Below are 16,355 nucleotides of genomic sequence, written 5' to 3'. Positions count from 1 at the left end.
CGAGCCGACCCTGGTCCGAACAATAACTGGTCACTTCATAAATGACATCCCCGCATGCTGCATGAGCCGAGAGTGCAGTGTGGAAAGTACCCAAGAAAGCAACGCAAACACTGGCCCTCGAGATGTATAAAGGGTGCAGTGCGGGGCCACCCACTAAGTAGCGGACACCACAACGCACAGAACTGCCGTGCATTATGGGGTCCATTCAGACCATGAGAGCAGTTGTTTACAATGGTCCTCACCGTCTGGCCATTGAAGACCGTCCTAAACCTTCGATTGAAGAGCCCACCGATGCCATTGTGAGGGTGACCTATACCACCATCTGCGGCACGGATCTCCACCTCCTCCAAAACGACATCCCATGCAAACCAGGTTGTATTCTCGGCCACGAGGGCGTCGGAGTGGTCGACTCGGTTGGACCAAGCGTGACTAACCTCCAAGTCGGTCAAACGGTCCTGATCTCCTGTATCACCTCCTGCGGACACTGTCGGTTTTGTCGGAAGGGTATGTCCTCTCAGTGCACGTCTGGGGGATGGATCCTGGGCAACCAGATCGATGGCACGCAGGCAGAATACGTCCGGATCCCGCATGCCTCCTTCTCTCTCCACCAGCTTCCCCCAGAAACCGACCCCAAGGCATATGTGATGTTGTCAGATGTGTTCCCTACTGCGTTTGAATGCGGCATCCTGAACGGCGATATCAAGCCGGGCGCACGAGTCGCCATTCTCGGCGCTGGACCCATTGCATTGACGGCACTCATGATTCTAAAACAAGGTTATGGACTGCCACGACAGGTTGTGATCATTGGTAGGGGCGAGTATCGGCTGGAGCGGGCAACAGAACTGGGCGCAGATCATGTCCTGACCACCCTGGACGGTCGGGACAAGACCCTCGAGGCCTGTCGGAGGTTGACGGAGGGAGAGCTGTTTGACGCAGTGATCGAAGCCGCCGGAGCCAAGGAAACATTTGATCTGTCGCAGTATCTGGTCGCACCGGGTGGGACTATTGCGTCGCTGGGCGTACATGGGAGCAGTTGTGCCCTCCATCTGGGGCATTTGTGGCATCGCAATATTTGTCAGTCACCCCATTGCTCTGCTGGGTGAGATGTGAGCTAACAATGGATGCAGGCTTACGGACGAGTCTCGTGGATACGAGTACTACGCCGGAGTTACTGAAGATGGTCCAGGCCGGGATACTTGCCCCTGACGCATTCCTCTCCCACAGTAAGCTTCCTGTCATCTGAGATGTTTCTGAGGTTGCGCAAAAACTAACCACAGTAGCATTTGCACTCGACGAGATAGAGCAAGCATACGAGGTTTTTCGGGCGGCTTCGACACACCGCAGTATGAAGGTTCTACTTACATTGGGTCAGGCTTGATAGAAGCGCAATACAGCCATGATCTCAATGATTGTTGTTCATCTTAGCTGCACTAGGTGGATGGGTGGTAGCGGGTATTTGTCTAAGGTGTCTATGCTGCGGGCAACAGCTTACTGCTCACTCTCATTCAGCGTTTCGTCATGTTAAACATCTATTGGTGATCGCTGTTATGGACTGGAGATTGCCCTCATAAGCCATCGTGTGTTCCCGCCACGACACCCACCCATCATCCAGCAAGAATATAGACTTATAGTCGTCTTCATCTGACCCCATCTGAAACCTCCCTTTCTACTCTACCTTCCTTTCACCGTCTCCGTTGACACTTGCCATTACCCCCTCATCGCCTTCCCTCCAGAGAACCTCTAAGCTCCATTCCTTGACCCTCCACACCTCGTCATCTCCCTCCTCTCTGATCACATCGACAAAGTAGAGCCCCCCCGCCAACAATCCCTTGGAAGAGGCATTGAGTCCCTCTCCCGATCGATAGTGCTGCGCCAGAACGGTAGCGACCAAGCTAGCTGTCCCTTTTACCTCATCGAACTCGGTGACGCGGAGGTTGGACAGGTGGTGGGTGGTGTCTATCTTGGACACCGTGTCGTACACATGTGTCTTGATAGCGTCGGCGCCCTCGAGAAGGCGACCGTTCAGGGTGAAGCGGGCGGCCTCGTGGATGGCAGAGGCGAAGAGGGCAGGGCTGGCGGTGTCGATTGAAATGAGGGCGCGGTATATGGGGTCAATGATGGCGTCCTTGGTCTGTGAAGGGATCTTGGGAAGGGATGTGGGGATGTTAGGAATGTTGGTCGTCATCTTCGATCTGTCATAGAGGAATGGGAGTGTTGATGTGGTGTCTTGGAGTCGTTCGCCGTGACTTTGGGTGTTAAAGGGAGCACTAATTGATGAAAGTACTCTGGTGTTGTTTATGGTCAATGGTAGATGGGTCCAGTGCGTGGACAATTGGCACGTTAAGTATTGTGCATATAAGATTTTGTGATGTTAGTCTCAATGACCTGTTGTATAGACCAGTTGCTTAAGCTTAAACCCGCGTTAACTCCGCCTCCCAGCTCACCGTGGCTCGGGGTTAACATTATTCTCGGCACTAAGTCAATACCATGGAGATAGCACTGGAAATAGTTTATGGCCGGAATATGGACTGTGAGAAATGGGAAACATTGGTTGTTATCAGGTAAGAGGAATTTCTTGCAGCTTAGCAAGGTGGTCATGATATCACGCTAGAACACATAGTGGCATGATGACAGAAAATAGATATTGTTCAAAGTGACATTCGCCTTGTCTGTGTCGTACAGGTAGCATGCATAGAGCTTAGAGAGGCAGCAAGATACCGTAAGACCAATATTCAGAGACATTTCCGAATGAGGCCTTCTGATCGAGAGCTGACATTCAACAGGCAGCGTTCATTGTGGTATGTCAGAGCTCTCAGATGGTGCAAGCAGCTGTCTGATTGTTACACGCAGATTTGCAGTGAGCAAACATCCTGTTTACAGTTGCCGGCCCCACGGACATGGAAGAGCTGTTGCAGCCTCCTGAGTTCAGTCCCGTCAGATGGTTACCAGGAGTGGCTGAAAACGACAGCGCCCCCAGATATCTAGTGCCTACGCAGAGGCGTCGAGGCCAGTTGGATAATGCAGATTGCTCAACAATCGAGATCAGGGTCGGGGATCTGGGTGGAGGTTAGATCTACCTATTCCTATATCTTGTGTGGTCAGCATTACTTAGACTTCGCATACACTATCAGCTCAATATATACGACACTGTGACCAACAGCCAGTAACATCTATAGGCTTGCGTGCACCCGAGCTGATAGGACAAAAAATTGATGCCACTACTATAAATAGAGCCATGTAAATTTGGACCTTAGGTTGTTTGGTATGCTAAAATCTCTCTGTGAGACCGATCATCACTTTATAACCCCTGGTCTGATGGGGCTATGTTGCCGGTGCATGCGTTCTGCGTGGAGCAGAAACCCGCGGCTCCCGATCCCAACCTTCGGGAGCTGGAATTCCTCTAGCCTAGCTACACGAAGACGCACAGTGTTTGCATCCACATGTGTAGCCCGGAAAAAGGATTACTCTGTACCGGGCTTCCATAGAAGGGGTGGCCTGGTTCCGGCATTATCGTCAAGATATGGATGGGTTGAAGATTGTCTCGGAGATGGATAGGCCGTTTGTAGAGAATGACCTGCTCGCCACGGTGTGGTTTCTTCCCTTGCATCATGTGAACATGAAAGCCGGGGTTTTGGGAAGACGATGTCTTGCAGTGCTGGGCTTGGGTGATAAGGACTCAATTAAGGACCGAGCTGAGGCTGGCTTTGGGGGTACGACTGATATTAAAAGCCTTGGGTCGGAGCAGTTGGAGGTTGATGAGCTTCTATTATATTCACCTGTGCAGTAACTCGGTTCTCACAAGAATGCTTCGTTGTTGTCGAATCCTGAGGGGATTGCATGCCCCTCGCATGTTTACCTACATGCCATGCTTCCTTACCATATCAGTCAAAAGGAATGTCTGAAATCGTAGTACGGATCAATTTCATACACTATGAATTTTCTCACGCTTACAAAACCACCACAAAACCACCTTTGACCATTAGTAAAATACATTGGCAGTCTACTTGTAAGGTATAACCAAAACCACTCAATCGAGGCATGGACTCAAGGCTGCTGTTGAATAGCCGCGTCCCGTAGGAGCCGGGCCAATGGCTGCTTGCATGTACTCCGCGTTGTTGAAGACTTGCTAGTCGAGCAGTTGTTAAGCTTGCTAATATTGCTCATGAAGTAGGTTGATTGCAGTGTTGTCTCCCATCCTGCACGAAGGATGATGTGGCCGGGCATGAAGATGGGCTGCTGGCACCACTGTTTTAAGGCCACCGACAGACAGTATACTTTCGACTCAAAAGCACCAGTTGACGGAGCGAAAGCGGTTGCAGCATTCAATAGCCTGGACATGGTGTTGCCAACGGCCGTAGCAGTGGGCATTGAAATGACGCGTGGTGATCTTTACCATACCAAACTACAGCTCTCCGGAGTCTTAGTGCGAGGAACTTCAAGTAGTGCAGTGTCACAACTGCCCAGCGGCTGCGACAGGATCAGGCCAGACTGCTAACATAGTTCAAGGGACAGGGGCCGGTTCAAGCCGGGGAAAGAGACGAGGAAGTTTTATGCAGATGAAAAGACCCATGATGGGGTCGAAACTCTGTTCTGGATTTGATCACTGGCACAAGGACTTTGAACGGGTCAAAAGCTCGGACACAAAGTCAGATATCTCAATCATGTCTGAGACGATTGACGCCGGGCCTATTCAGTCATGCGAGACTATATCGGTCTCGATAACCCCAATATCTCTTAGAAATTAGGACTATATAGCCAATAAATCTCAGATCGGAAATGCTGCAGATACAACGAGGGATTCCATTGGCGAACTGTTTTGTAGTACGCTGTAAGTATACTTGGTTGCACGCTCAGTGCCGATAAAAACTGTTTCTATGCTAATCATCTCGCACTTCGCCTATGCGGTACTAGTCGCTCCATCGACCTATTGCTGGAAGATGTGGGGTGGGGTTCACTCCTGACGAGAGCTCGAGGAAGACCTGCCTGGTCGTCTAACAGAAACAATCATTGGCGGGTGCAACAATTGCCTTTGAGACATCGGAGCGGTCTTCCGTCGTGTCTATCTTGGATTTCGGTTCTATCGCTTTCCACGTCAACGAACTGCACCTCTGATGGAAAAGTAAACGAGTGATAGCCCAGAGTTTCCCAGTGTATGACTATAGGCCGGTGCGGGCAAGGCCATATTAATAGATTGATCACGGCCCAGTACGCTGGCGATGTTACAGCTGATAGCCGAGGAAGCAACCCCCAATTGGTCCCGCATATGACCTCTCAACTCGGTGGCAAACCAAGTGTGAACCAAGTGGGTGGCTGCAGAAATCTAATCTAATCAGATGCAAAGTATGATCAGATAATTTAGAACACTCAGCTACCGCCCCTCCGCCAGCTTGGCGCCGAGAGGGCACCAATCAGGAAAGCAGATCCTACTACCCAAGGCAGCATAACGACTGGCTTGATAAAATTAATTACATGATTCTATCTTTCATCCAGCAAATTATCTGCCCTTCGATCCTGCCAACTTCTTCCCGGAACAAACTTGATTCCGTTTTCATGTGCGGGGTTACTTGACACTGTCAAGTGGTAGAGCCCAGATACAATTCTGCGCTTTTCCCGGCCCAGCCGCGAATTTCTTTTCTTTTGTCAAGTTCATTACCCCCCAAACCCACAGAAGATGGGAGACGACACAGCTCACGTCGATAAGCTCAGCATCAATGGCGAAACGAGGGTGAGCGATACAACCGAGCCCGACCAAGCCGAACCCGGAACCCTGGACAAGGGTTTCCTGCAAGGCGATCATGAGCAAGCCATCCAAGGCGAACAGCGTTTCCATCGCTTGGGTTGGAAGCGTCTGACCATCGTGCTGATTGTACAATCCATTGCACTGGGTAGTCTGAGTCTGCCAGCTGCGTTCGATACGCTGGGCATGGTGGCTGGCGTGTTCTTGACTCTCGGATTGGGAATTATCGCCATCTACGCCAGCTACATCATCGGCCTGATCAAGCTTAAGTATCCGCACCTGCCGCATATTGTGGACTTTGGACGTCTACTTATGGGCAGCATTGGTGACAAAGTACTGGGGGCCGCTTTCGTGGCTCTCCTGACTATGACCGTCGGTTCGCATTGCTTAACAGGGAAACTAGCCCTGGCGACTATCACAGGAAGTAACGTTTGCGCCCTCATCTTCAGCGTGGTGTCTGCTGTCATTCTCTTTGCCTTTGCTGTGCCCCCTACCTTTGCGGATATCTCCATCCTGGGGTACATTGATTTCGCCTCCATCATCTTGGCCATTGGGGTTGTCATGATCGCCACGGGAATCCAAAATTCCCACGACACGGCCTTTGCGTCAGCCGCGTGGTCGGCCTGGCCAAAGGAAAACTTGACTCTTAGCGAGGCATTTGTTGCGATCTCGAATATCGCTTTCGCCTACGCGTTCGCCGGGGCCCAGCCGACCTTCATGGACGAGATGCACACCCCTACCGATTTTACCAAGTCCATCACCACACTCGCCGTCACGCAAATGACCATCTACACTGTCACCGGGGCTTTGATCTATGCATTGGTGGGACAAGGGGTCCAGTCCCCCGCGCTGTTGTCCGCCAGCCCCCTGATTGCTAAGATTGCCTTTGGTGTTGCCCTGCCTGTTATTTACATCTCGGGCGCCATCAACGCCACCATCGCCGCCCGGTTCATGCACGGCCGTCTCTTCCAAGGTTCCTCCGCGCGGTACGTCAACACTCCCATGGGATGGGCGACGTGGCTCACAATCGTGGCCTGCATCAACGTGGTTGGTTGGGTTGTGGCCGAAGCCATCCCTTTCTTCTCCGAGCTTCTCTCTATTTGTGGCTGCTTGCTGGTCTCCGGCTTCTCCTTTTACCTCCCGCCCTTGATGTGGTTTTTTTTGCTCAAGGAAGGGGCCTGGTTTGATCGGCAAAACCTTCGCACCGCTGTCCTGAATCTGATCGTCTTTGTGGTGGGAGTCACTATACTTGGTTTTGGGATGTATGCAAGTGTAACTGGAGTGGTAAGCCTGCCCTCCTTGTCAAAACTAGTATTGTGACCTGAGACTAATTCATCTTATTGTTAGATCGCCGCGTTCCAGACGGGATCGATCAATCGTCCGTTTTCATGTAGTGTCTAGCACAGAGAACTCTCGGTCGCAGGAGACAATGACCCCGCCTACAATAAACGGGGCCCACTGTACCTATCCCCCCTTTCTCACCTCTCTATTCCAGAATCGAATGAGGGTTAAGTAAAGTATCGATATGGTGAAGGATGGATAGATACTGAGGGGATGGGGGTAACCGGTTGCTACCTTGTTCGCACCACTGTGGGAACTGGGCCGTGTATCTTTAGAAGGAAATATCGTCTCGCAGTACAGAACGTGTAATTCAAGGCTATACCTCCAAGTAAAGATTCAACCAAAGCTATGGGTAACAAGGAATTGCATCGGCTCCCATTTTGAAGTCAGGAACTGTTGGTGTTCTGAGTCACCCCTGGACACGTGTTTGTAACCTACTATGAGCTTCCACTGACCCCGCCGTCAACCAGCCGGTCAGCCAGGCAAAGAAAGATGGAATGAATTGCGCGCAACGAGACCTTCATCCCTACAGTTCCCTTTTCATTCAGCTCGGACAATATCGAGCTGCTGCAACCCTACTAGCATTCCGGAACATAGCTCCGGCCTTCCTCCTAGTCACACCCATTTGGGAGTAAGGTGGGTAATGGCGAAACTCCGAGTTGGTGCCAAATATCCGGGATTGTCTTGGATGACATCGTTGATCGGATCATTGAAGTGGATTCTCAAGATAGTCCCTGCGTTCTCGGCCATGATCGTTAGGCTGCCTTGCAGGCCCGTCGCGCCAGGCACTGTTGATGGGTATCCACCGATCTGTTGGGCGTTGACGCCCGAGACATAGAGCTCCTGGGTTGCCCCGGGCGCAATAACAATCTTGGAGTATTCGTCGAGGGGGATCTGGGTATGGTCGGACGCAGAGCGCATTGGGGCCCCAAACATACATGCGAATTCTAGAATCCGAAGCGGCTAAGGGTCATCACTCCGGTCGGACCCGTTGTGAAGCTGAAGCTGGAGATGACGAGCCTCTTCGTCGACAGAGATTGTGGATGAAGAGGATTTTGTGGGTTTGGCTCGAGGTGAATGCTTAGTAGGTTCTTTGTTTGGGGATGGAATATAATAAAATATTCGGGTAAGGAGATCAACTCTGGGAGGGAGGAAGAGAGATTTTGCCGCTCTTGTGAGACGTTGGGGGACGGGTTTTAATACTGTAGAATACAACAGGGAATAAGGGACGTAAGCCAATTTTGTTCTAATATAGAGGATTGAGAGTCTGCCCCAGACTGCTCTACCACTCTTTGACGTCATGATGCTATGTCTCTTGCCGATAGGACAGAGGGTAGGTAGGGTAATTGTCTAGATTACCATCATAACATTATTAATTGATCGCTGTCTTCATGACTCGTTCTGAATTAAGATCGCTATTTCCACTAGCTTTAAGCTTTTATTTGATGTCTTGACTGTAAGATCTTCAATGCTAAATAAAGCCATCAAGTCAAAAGGGTGACAAAGAGGTGGACTGACACCGGAGATGGTGACAGTGTCCATTGTCCATATCTCTAACCTCAGCAACGCAAGATTTCCGAAGATACTGGCCTAGATGGCAGCGATGCTCAGATGCATCCGTGCTCAGATGCCTGTACGTGGAGAAAAGACTGCATCTTCCACCACACTAGAGTTGGGCTGGGTTCAATCTCAAATCCTGCGTCATCAGAGAGCCTAGAGCGCCAAATGCTCTAACCCAGTCCGAAATACTCAAACAGTGGACCAAAAAGGCGAGAAACAGCGACAGTGGTGACATCACTGACCGGCAGATTCTCAGTGGCTGCGACGAAGCCTAGATAGACGGAAGACCACGGAAGCGCATCATGTCGTTCTCAGTCAGGCGGTACCGGGGCTAGACGAGACAAAGGCCAGCCCAGAAACAAGGACCAGAAAGCTTGCGTATCTCATGAGTCATTATCAACTGGTGGCGTAATCAGTTAGGGTAGGCGTGCCACAAGCAGAACGGTCACGGCAGCCCCTAATCTCCCTCTGGAGACGACGAGACCCTTGTCAGAGCGGCACTAGAACAACCTCCATCTGTCTAAACCCCCACTGAATACAGGGAATTACGCCCGAAATCATCGAATCTGTTCTTCTCTACCCGTGAGCCTTCTCTGTGGGTAGTATGGCTCCTCCTAGTCACTCTGACTCGCTTCAGCACATCATACGGAACCAGCAGGACCATTGCCAAGGTACCGCCGTGCATAGCGCACAAGAAACTGCGTCAGACCACTAGGACTGGCTCGGAATTGCCTACGTGGAATGCAGTCGCTCATCCACCCGGACTACCTCGGGGCGATTGTTGACAGCACCTGGGGTGATTGGGTCGAAGCCTGGCAGTGGCTGGCTTTGGGGGAAGGAAGACGGAAGCGGCGGTTCCAGGTATGCCGCAGCACGGACCATGACAAGGAAGACGCAGGTCCCTTAAATGAATTACGGCGAGGGATTATCTGAAAGACCTCCGCGGCTCGTCCGAGTCCCAGTCGAATCCCGGATTTCTGGCCTTTTCCGATCTGGGTGCTCCAAGCGAGGTAGTATTGGACTCGTACGCCCAGGGCGATCAAGACCGAATGGTACGGCTCACAGGGTTCAAAATAAAAATCAGGATGTTTGTCAAGTTCGGACGAGAGGAGTGTAACTCGGAGCGGCTCGTGTGTACTTCGATGACGGAGCGGATAAAGAGTAACCATGGTGGCAGAAAACGAAGTCTAGTCTCCTGTCAATACTGTAGTTTATTGATTGGGTGTGAGGATCTCTACACAATCGTTCAAGGCTCCTCTGCGCTTCCTGTTACATTACCAAAGCAACCTCCACTTACCAGAGGCAATCTGACTTGAAGATGGCTAGAGTTTCTTGAGTGGACCCTCAGGAATCTTGAGTCAATTCTCCAAGCTTAGGTGTGAAATTGAGAGGCCGAACCGGGGTAATTATGTCATGTGCCGAGTTCTTGTGAAACGGTTTATGATCGCACGCCCTGGAAATGCCGAATGTCTGCATCCGGAGACAACGCAAAGGAAGCGATCAAGCACTGCTATGTCTTGAGCCTATTGCCGGTTGACTATGACCCGGAAGAGACAAGGGCACCCGGCCTGGCAGTCTAGAACCTGAGCACAGCTCCTAGGTTACGGCAGCGTTGCACGGCATGGTGGTTTAATGAAAGCTTGTATGGTCTATCAGCATAGGGAACAGATTGCCCACGTCGTGACGTCTACACCGCTTCACCAACCATCGTAAGATGCAGAGCTTTTATTTATTAGCATCCCGCGGGCCTCTTTCAACATCCACGAGAATCATCAACACTTATCTGTCATTTGTTCAGTTCCGCTTCCGCTTGCTTTGAGACAAAATGGTCTATGTACACTACATTGCCGCGGATCCCATTGCGAATGACCGAGCCTATCCATATTTTACGTGGATTTTCATCTCTGCGGATCGCAATACCGCCGAGACATGCTTCCGCATTCTGCAAGAGAACAAGGGCCGGAGCCTTACCGTTCCCATGGGGCCCTCCCAGACGGTGCAGACACTGACCCCCAAGGGGATTTACCGGATGTCTCCCAAGTTCTGGGTTTTGCAAATTGCCGAAAACTCTGACTGCATCTCCAACCTTGCGGGGGCTGCCAGCCTCAACCCAGTCCCCGGCACTGGGCAAAAGGACCCTGCATTCGCCCCGTTGGCAGGGAGGATGCTCTGCTACTGGATGGGTCCGTACGCCGCACTGGGCAATAAGCCACTGGCGCAACTGTTCGACGGGCATGAATATGACCGCCTGTCCGGATACAGCTTCTTCATCCGGCAATGTGGCTACCCTAATACCTACTGGTACTGCGATGGCGAGCGCATCTACTTGTCCACTACGAGGCGGTCGCGATTCACGGTCAGCATTGCGGACCGTAACACCGACACCGTGCGGGATGCCTCCTCCAACACTCCACTGATTGAGAGTGATCACATAACAATCTCTTGGTCTGACCGAGGGAACCGGAAACGAATTGGATTGGACGACAACTACGGTCTGATCCCCAATGCCGACGATTACAAGGTCTTTTCTTACCTCGACTTCGCCGGCCGCTTCTCCTTGACAGATACCGCAATCCCGGACCCCGGCCACGATGGTAGTACGACCGTACAGGCCTTATGCTGGCTGGGTCGCCGGTCTTCCCAGGAGGCCTTTGAACTATGCTACGGATTTTATCCGGAAGATGATCGATGAACCTGAGTCGACTGCTGCAAGAACGAGGCAGTGGGCCACGAAGTGTTTCAGTCCCTATTGCCGGATTTACCATCATGTCAAGCAATGCAACATACCACAGCGACACGGAGGAGAGAAGGAGGGTTGTCACAAATATCATGTTATATGGGGGCCGTGAACTCCCGCTGCATTTCCGACGATGCACTGGCTGAAAATGAGCACCAATTGCAAAGGGGAATGGAGGCATGTGTACTTGTAATCTATCCTTTCACCTTGAATGACACAATGTGACCTTGTTTTGGTCAAATCTCAATTAACATACGGTGCCAGATGAGGAATGTGAGCACATAGTACCCCACATAGCTAGGCGGACAGATCCACCTCAGATTTCACTTGCGGAAATCGTGCGGGACATTCGCTCCAACCAGACCCTAAAGCAACCCACCCTGTGCTTCCTGGCGGTTTCAGCTATCATGCCTCTCCGCTGGTTCCATTACAAGATACGACTGTCTCTGGATGTGGCGAATACTGGACTGGATGAAAGGTGCAAGCAGCGATAAACACACCTCGATGCCATGGTATGTAGGAGTTTATAGCGGTGTGTCTCACTTAGGGTTTCTTTTACTCGTGCATTCAGAGTTAACAATCTGGCGTAAGTGCCGCGCGGGAACAGCCTAAATCACAACTATATTCCCGGCGGAGAAGTAAAAACGGGACCACCAAACGGAAGAAACTCAATTGTATAGAAAGAACTACCAGGTGCAGCTTCTTGACCTCCAGCTCTGTTCCAAAGGCTGGGCCTGGGTTATGTAACCCCAACGAACGCCAGCGGAGTAAGGATCATCCTGCTGTGAGACACTAGACAACCAATAGCCCTAATCCCTTCAACTTCCGGCTACAACTCGCCTGATGCCACCTTGCCAACGGCCGCCTTGAATTCTATGCATGCACAGTTGTTCGAACCGCTCTTGGTATCACAAGAAACCTTGTCCAAAATGACGGGAAACAGAGCTGGGTTTTGCCAGGAATGAAGGTGAGGGCCGGGGTTTCACTGGGACATGCAACCCCAACTCCATTCTTGAAGCCGCCCAAGCAGTATGCGCCCCGGCTCCATTTGGTCAAGCTGAACTCACCAGCGTCTTGGAATTTCCTGGTTAGTGCAATATGGTTGCCATTCTACTCATTGTTGAGCCATGCAGCGGGGCCGGTTCCAAGGGTGTCTTGTAGGTAATCCAGGTCGCTAGGGTTGATCGCCTTGCCTGCCGCATAGCTTTCCTCCGCACAGAGTTGGAATCTTCCTAGTCGGCGCTTGACCTCAATCGATAGAAGGCAAAGTGTGTGGAATCCTCGGTAGTGAAATAGTGGCCATCCTCGCGGGACAGGGTGTAGCATTTGCCTAGGGGAGAGAAAACGTGGGCTTCTTGTCAGCAAGCCTGGTTTCCCGTTGGATTCATTCCACAATCCCAAGAGAAAGGAAAGAGATACCTGTCAGTAGGCCCGAGTCGCATTCCCTTGGCGGCTCACAGCTACCATCTTGCGCCTCGATTGTCCCATTCGGGCAGACACATTCTTTCGTGATCCTGTCCCCCTCCTTGCCATCCGGGCAGTCTTGCGAAGGCACGCAGGTGCCATCCGTATCCCCCTCCATTTCTTCTGGGCAAACGCATGCTTTCGTGACCTTTTCCCGGTCCTTACCGGTCGACCGGACATGGGTCCACACAAAGGCCGCCGACATACTCCTGGTGTGGAGCTACACAAGGAAGGTGATACAGCTGGGCAAGAATACTATTTTTATAATAAACCATAGGTAAAGATAGACTTAGAATTAGAACTACTACAACCTTTAATAAAGCTGAAACTTGCTGTAATCTCTAATCATAGCCCTACAGCACAGGCTATATTATTAGAATTTCTATAATATATCTGGTTATCCATAAAGAGTGCTTAAAAGTTGAGAATTTGAATAGTTTTTCTATACTTAGAATTACTTATGCTGGGATCTGAATTATGGTAATAAAACTAAACTTAAAAAAAAATTCTATTGATAAAACTAAAGCTTATTTGGTTTTTATTTTATATTTCTACTTTAATAATACTTACTGGTATATCTGCTACAACTACAGTAAGTATATATTACATATATATAATTAGAGTGGCTAACAGCCAGGTCAGGTCAGGTTAATTAGAATTTTTATACCTAACTGCCAGGTTATAGCTAGGTTAAAAAAACTTTTATACCTAACTACAGTATAGCTAAAAATCAGACAGTTAATTATTTTAACTACTTTCAATACTAAGACCTATACCATAGGTGAAAACAGACTTAGTATTAGAACCACCATTAACTTTAATAGAGCTGTATCTTGCTAGAATCTCTAATTATATCCCTACAGTACAGACTATATTATTAGAACTTCTATAATATACCTGGTTATCCATAAAGAGTATTTAAAAGTTGAGAATTTGGATAGTTTTTCTATACTTAAAATTACTTAAGCCGGGATCTGAATTATAGTAACAAAACTCAACCTAAAAAAAATTCTATATAGCAAATGACAAGTTCAAGTGTTGAAGAAAGTATTGTTGCCATTGACTAGAGTGGCTTAACCTAACTGCTATACCTTAACCTTAACCTAGCCATAACCTGGTGGTCAGGTTAAGATATAAAAAATTTTTAACTGTATAGTTATAGTTAGGTTAAGGTACAACTATTATTTTAACTATTTATACCTACAGGTTAGAAAGGTTAGATATAGTAGATAGGTTAATAACTATAGGTTAATTTATAATATATATATCCTTCTTATATAGATAATATATAAAGTATAATATATTTTTAATTATAGTATGGTAATATTTTTTAGTTTTAGCCTATCTGCTCTATCTGCTTTATCTGCTCTATCTAATTAATCTTTTTTATCTAATTAATCTACTCTACCTGCTCTATCTATTCTATCTGATTAACCTGTGCTATATATTCTAGAGTGGCTAACGGCCAGGCCAGGTCAGGTTAATTAGAATTTTTATACCTAACCGCCAGGTTATGGCCAGGTTAAGGAAATTTTTATACCTAACCGCAGTATAGCCAAAAATCGGGCGGTTAACTGTTTTAACCGTTTTTAGTGCTAAGACCTACCTGCTATACCTTTTTTAGCTTTAGTATAGTTAAGATATATTTAGATTAACAGGTTATTAATCTGACTATCTTAACTGTTACCTAAAAGCATACAAAAGAAAGCTTTTTAAATTAAATAAAGGCAACTAAGCAAAGTATTACTATCTTTTTTATCTTTATCTTTAAAAAATAATAAGAAATTTCTAGTAGTACTAATAAATTCCAGCTTTTAACAGAATTATTGCTTTTACAGTAAGAAATATATATAAAGATATATAATTACTGCTTTATTTAGGCTGTATATAATATAATATAAATCTTTATATTTAATCTAATTAACCTTTTTAACCCCAACAATCTTAATTATCCTGCTAATCTAATTAACCCCTTTAATACTAATAATCTTAATTTTTTTATTAATCTAATTGACTTTTTTGACCTTTTTAATTCTAATAATCCTAAATATCCTGTTAGTCTAAATTTGTTTAAAATCCTATATTATACTACTTACTTAGTCTTTCTCAGCAAATGTACTTTCTAATAACTATTTAGTTTAATATTAGATACTATATTTTTTATAGTAGGTTCTGCAAAAGCCTTTTCCAGATATAAAAATAAGATTTTTAATATATTTAATCTAGTTGGCCCCAAGCACCTGTAATTCTGGGCTTTAGATATAATTTCCTACTTACTAGACCTACTAAAATATATAAGGTACGGCGGGCGCTTTGGCTGTATGTTAAAATATAATAGATTATATTTATATAAAAGTATATTTTAAAGTAAAACAAACTGTTTTTATAAAGTTTTCTGCTTTTATCCTTCTATATCTATTACTTATAAAGTAGTCTTAGAATTATAAGTTAATTACAGTTATTTAGTTTATTTTTAGAGGATACTATTAAGCCCTTTTTTTCTGTTTTTCAGATTTTTATAAACTATAATAATGCTTAAACTAAGATAAGCTTTTTAAGTCAGATCTTTTTTTTCTTATTAAATCTTAAGATTATATATATTGTAAAGAATTGGAAGATTATCCCATACCTAACTTTTTAAGAAAAAGTCCTTATTTTTTAGGATTAGTAGCAGAAGATAACCTTTTCCAAAGCCTGTATATAAGCTTAAAAACTACTATTTTACTTCAGTTAGAAGAAGTTATTAATAATATAAAACAGCTTTTAAAAAGGTGTATTATTTTTTAACAGAACCTCTTATATCTACTATACTACATACCTTGATATCTTATAATATTTAGGAATTAAAAACTTAAAAACTAGTTTTATAAGCTACTATCTTTACAAGGGTTGTAAAAAGAAAATACTATTAGTTATATCTAAACAAATAATTAGTCAGATACTAAATAAAAAACTATTACAGATATTTACTTATTTTTTTATTTTTTAAAAATAGATATTTTTTTAATTATTACTTTCTCTAGGCCTTTACAGCCTATAATAAATAAAATTTTTAGAATTAAATCCTATATTTTATAATTGCCTGTTGCCTACTGTTCCAAACTATTAAGTATATTTAATTTAAACAGATAATTAATCTTACTGCTTTATCTTCCTACTGAAAACCAAGTTCTTCTAATTAAACATAGATTAAAAAATATTTTTTAGAGTTGTTAAAAGATATATATATACAGCTGCTATTAAAGTTTTTAGATAATAAACAGATATTAATTACAGTAGACTACTGGACCAGCTTTAATTAGAAAGTATTTTTTGCTTTAATTAGATATTTTTTAATAAAAGATATAGATTACTATAAAGTTCTACTGGGCTTCCGACTGGTATCTGGATCTTATACTAGTAAAAATCTAGTTATAATTATTCTATTAGTTTTGTATAAACATAATCTGGCCTATTAGTTATTAGATATAACAACTAATAATACTAATAATAATAGTTTAATATTTAATATAATCT

The 16,355-nt window shown here is 46.2% G+C and overlaps 4 protein-coding genes across 4 annotated transcripts; 3 read left to right on the top strand and 1 right to left on the bottom strand.

Annotated features, from left to right (window-relative positions):
- Nucleotides 1-212: 212 nt before the first annotated feature.
- Nucleotides 213-1,378, top strand: BO82DRAFT_378442 (putative zinc-containing alcohol dehydrogenase; the record flags this gene model as incomplete). The annotated part of the gene is made up of 3 exons (XM_025637629.1): nucleotides 213-1,074; nucleotides 1,128-1,223; nucleotides 1,281-1,378. 3 exons carry the CDS (start codon nucleotides 213-215, stop codon nucleotides 1,376-1,378), a joined length of 1,056 nt encoding a protein of 351 aa, XP_025487049.1.
- Nucleotides 1,379-1,385: 7 nt separating this feature from the next.
- On the bottom strand, nucleotides 1,386-2,394 carry BO82DRAFT_192814 (nuclear transport factor 2 family protein). Its single transcript, XM_025630534.1, has one exon. It carries the CDS (start codon nucleotides 2,183-2,185, stop codon nucleotides 1,667-1,669), a length of 519 nt encoding a protein of 172 aa, XP_025487048.1. The 5' UTR covers nucleotides 2,186-2,394; the 3' UTR covers nucleotides 1,386-1,666.
- Nucleotides 2,395-5,671: 3,277 nt separating this feature from the next.
- Nucleotides 5,672-7,473, top strand: BO82DRAFT_424927 (uncharacterized protein; the record flags this gene model as incomplete). The annotated part of the gene is made up of 3 exons (XM_025640314.1): nucleotides 5,672-5,725; nucleotides 5,777-7,021; nucleotides 7,085-7,473. 3 exons carry the CDS (start codon nucleotides 5,672-5,674, stop codon nucleotides 7,136-7,138), a joined length of 1,353 nt encoding a protein of 450 aa, XP_025487047.1. The 3' UTR covers nucleotides 7,139-7,473.
- Nucleotides 7,474-10,425: 2,952 nt separating this feature from the next.
- Nucleotides 10,426-11,601, top strand: BO82DRAFT_358713 (uncharacterized protein). The gene has a single exon (XM_025636367.1). It carries the CDS (start codon nucleotides 10,464-10,466, stop codon nucleotides 11,328-11,330), a length of 867 nt encoding a protein of 288 aa, XP_025487046.1. The 5' UTR covers nucleotides 10,426-10,463; the 3' UTR covers nucleotides 11,331-11,601.
- Nucleotides 11,602-16,355: the final 4,754 nt, after the last annotated feature.

Source organism: Aspergillus uvarum (assembly GCF_003184745.1).
Source record: "Aspergillus uvarum CBS 121591 unplaced genomic scaffold BO82scaffold_76, whole genome shotgun sequence".
Taxonomy (NCBI): Eukaryota; Fungi; Ascomycota; class Eurotiomycetes; order Eurotiales; family Aspergillaceae; genus Aspergillus; species Aspergillus uvarum.
Note: the sequence above shows the minus strand (reverse complement) of the source record. Positions and strands in the feature narration are given on the sequence as shown.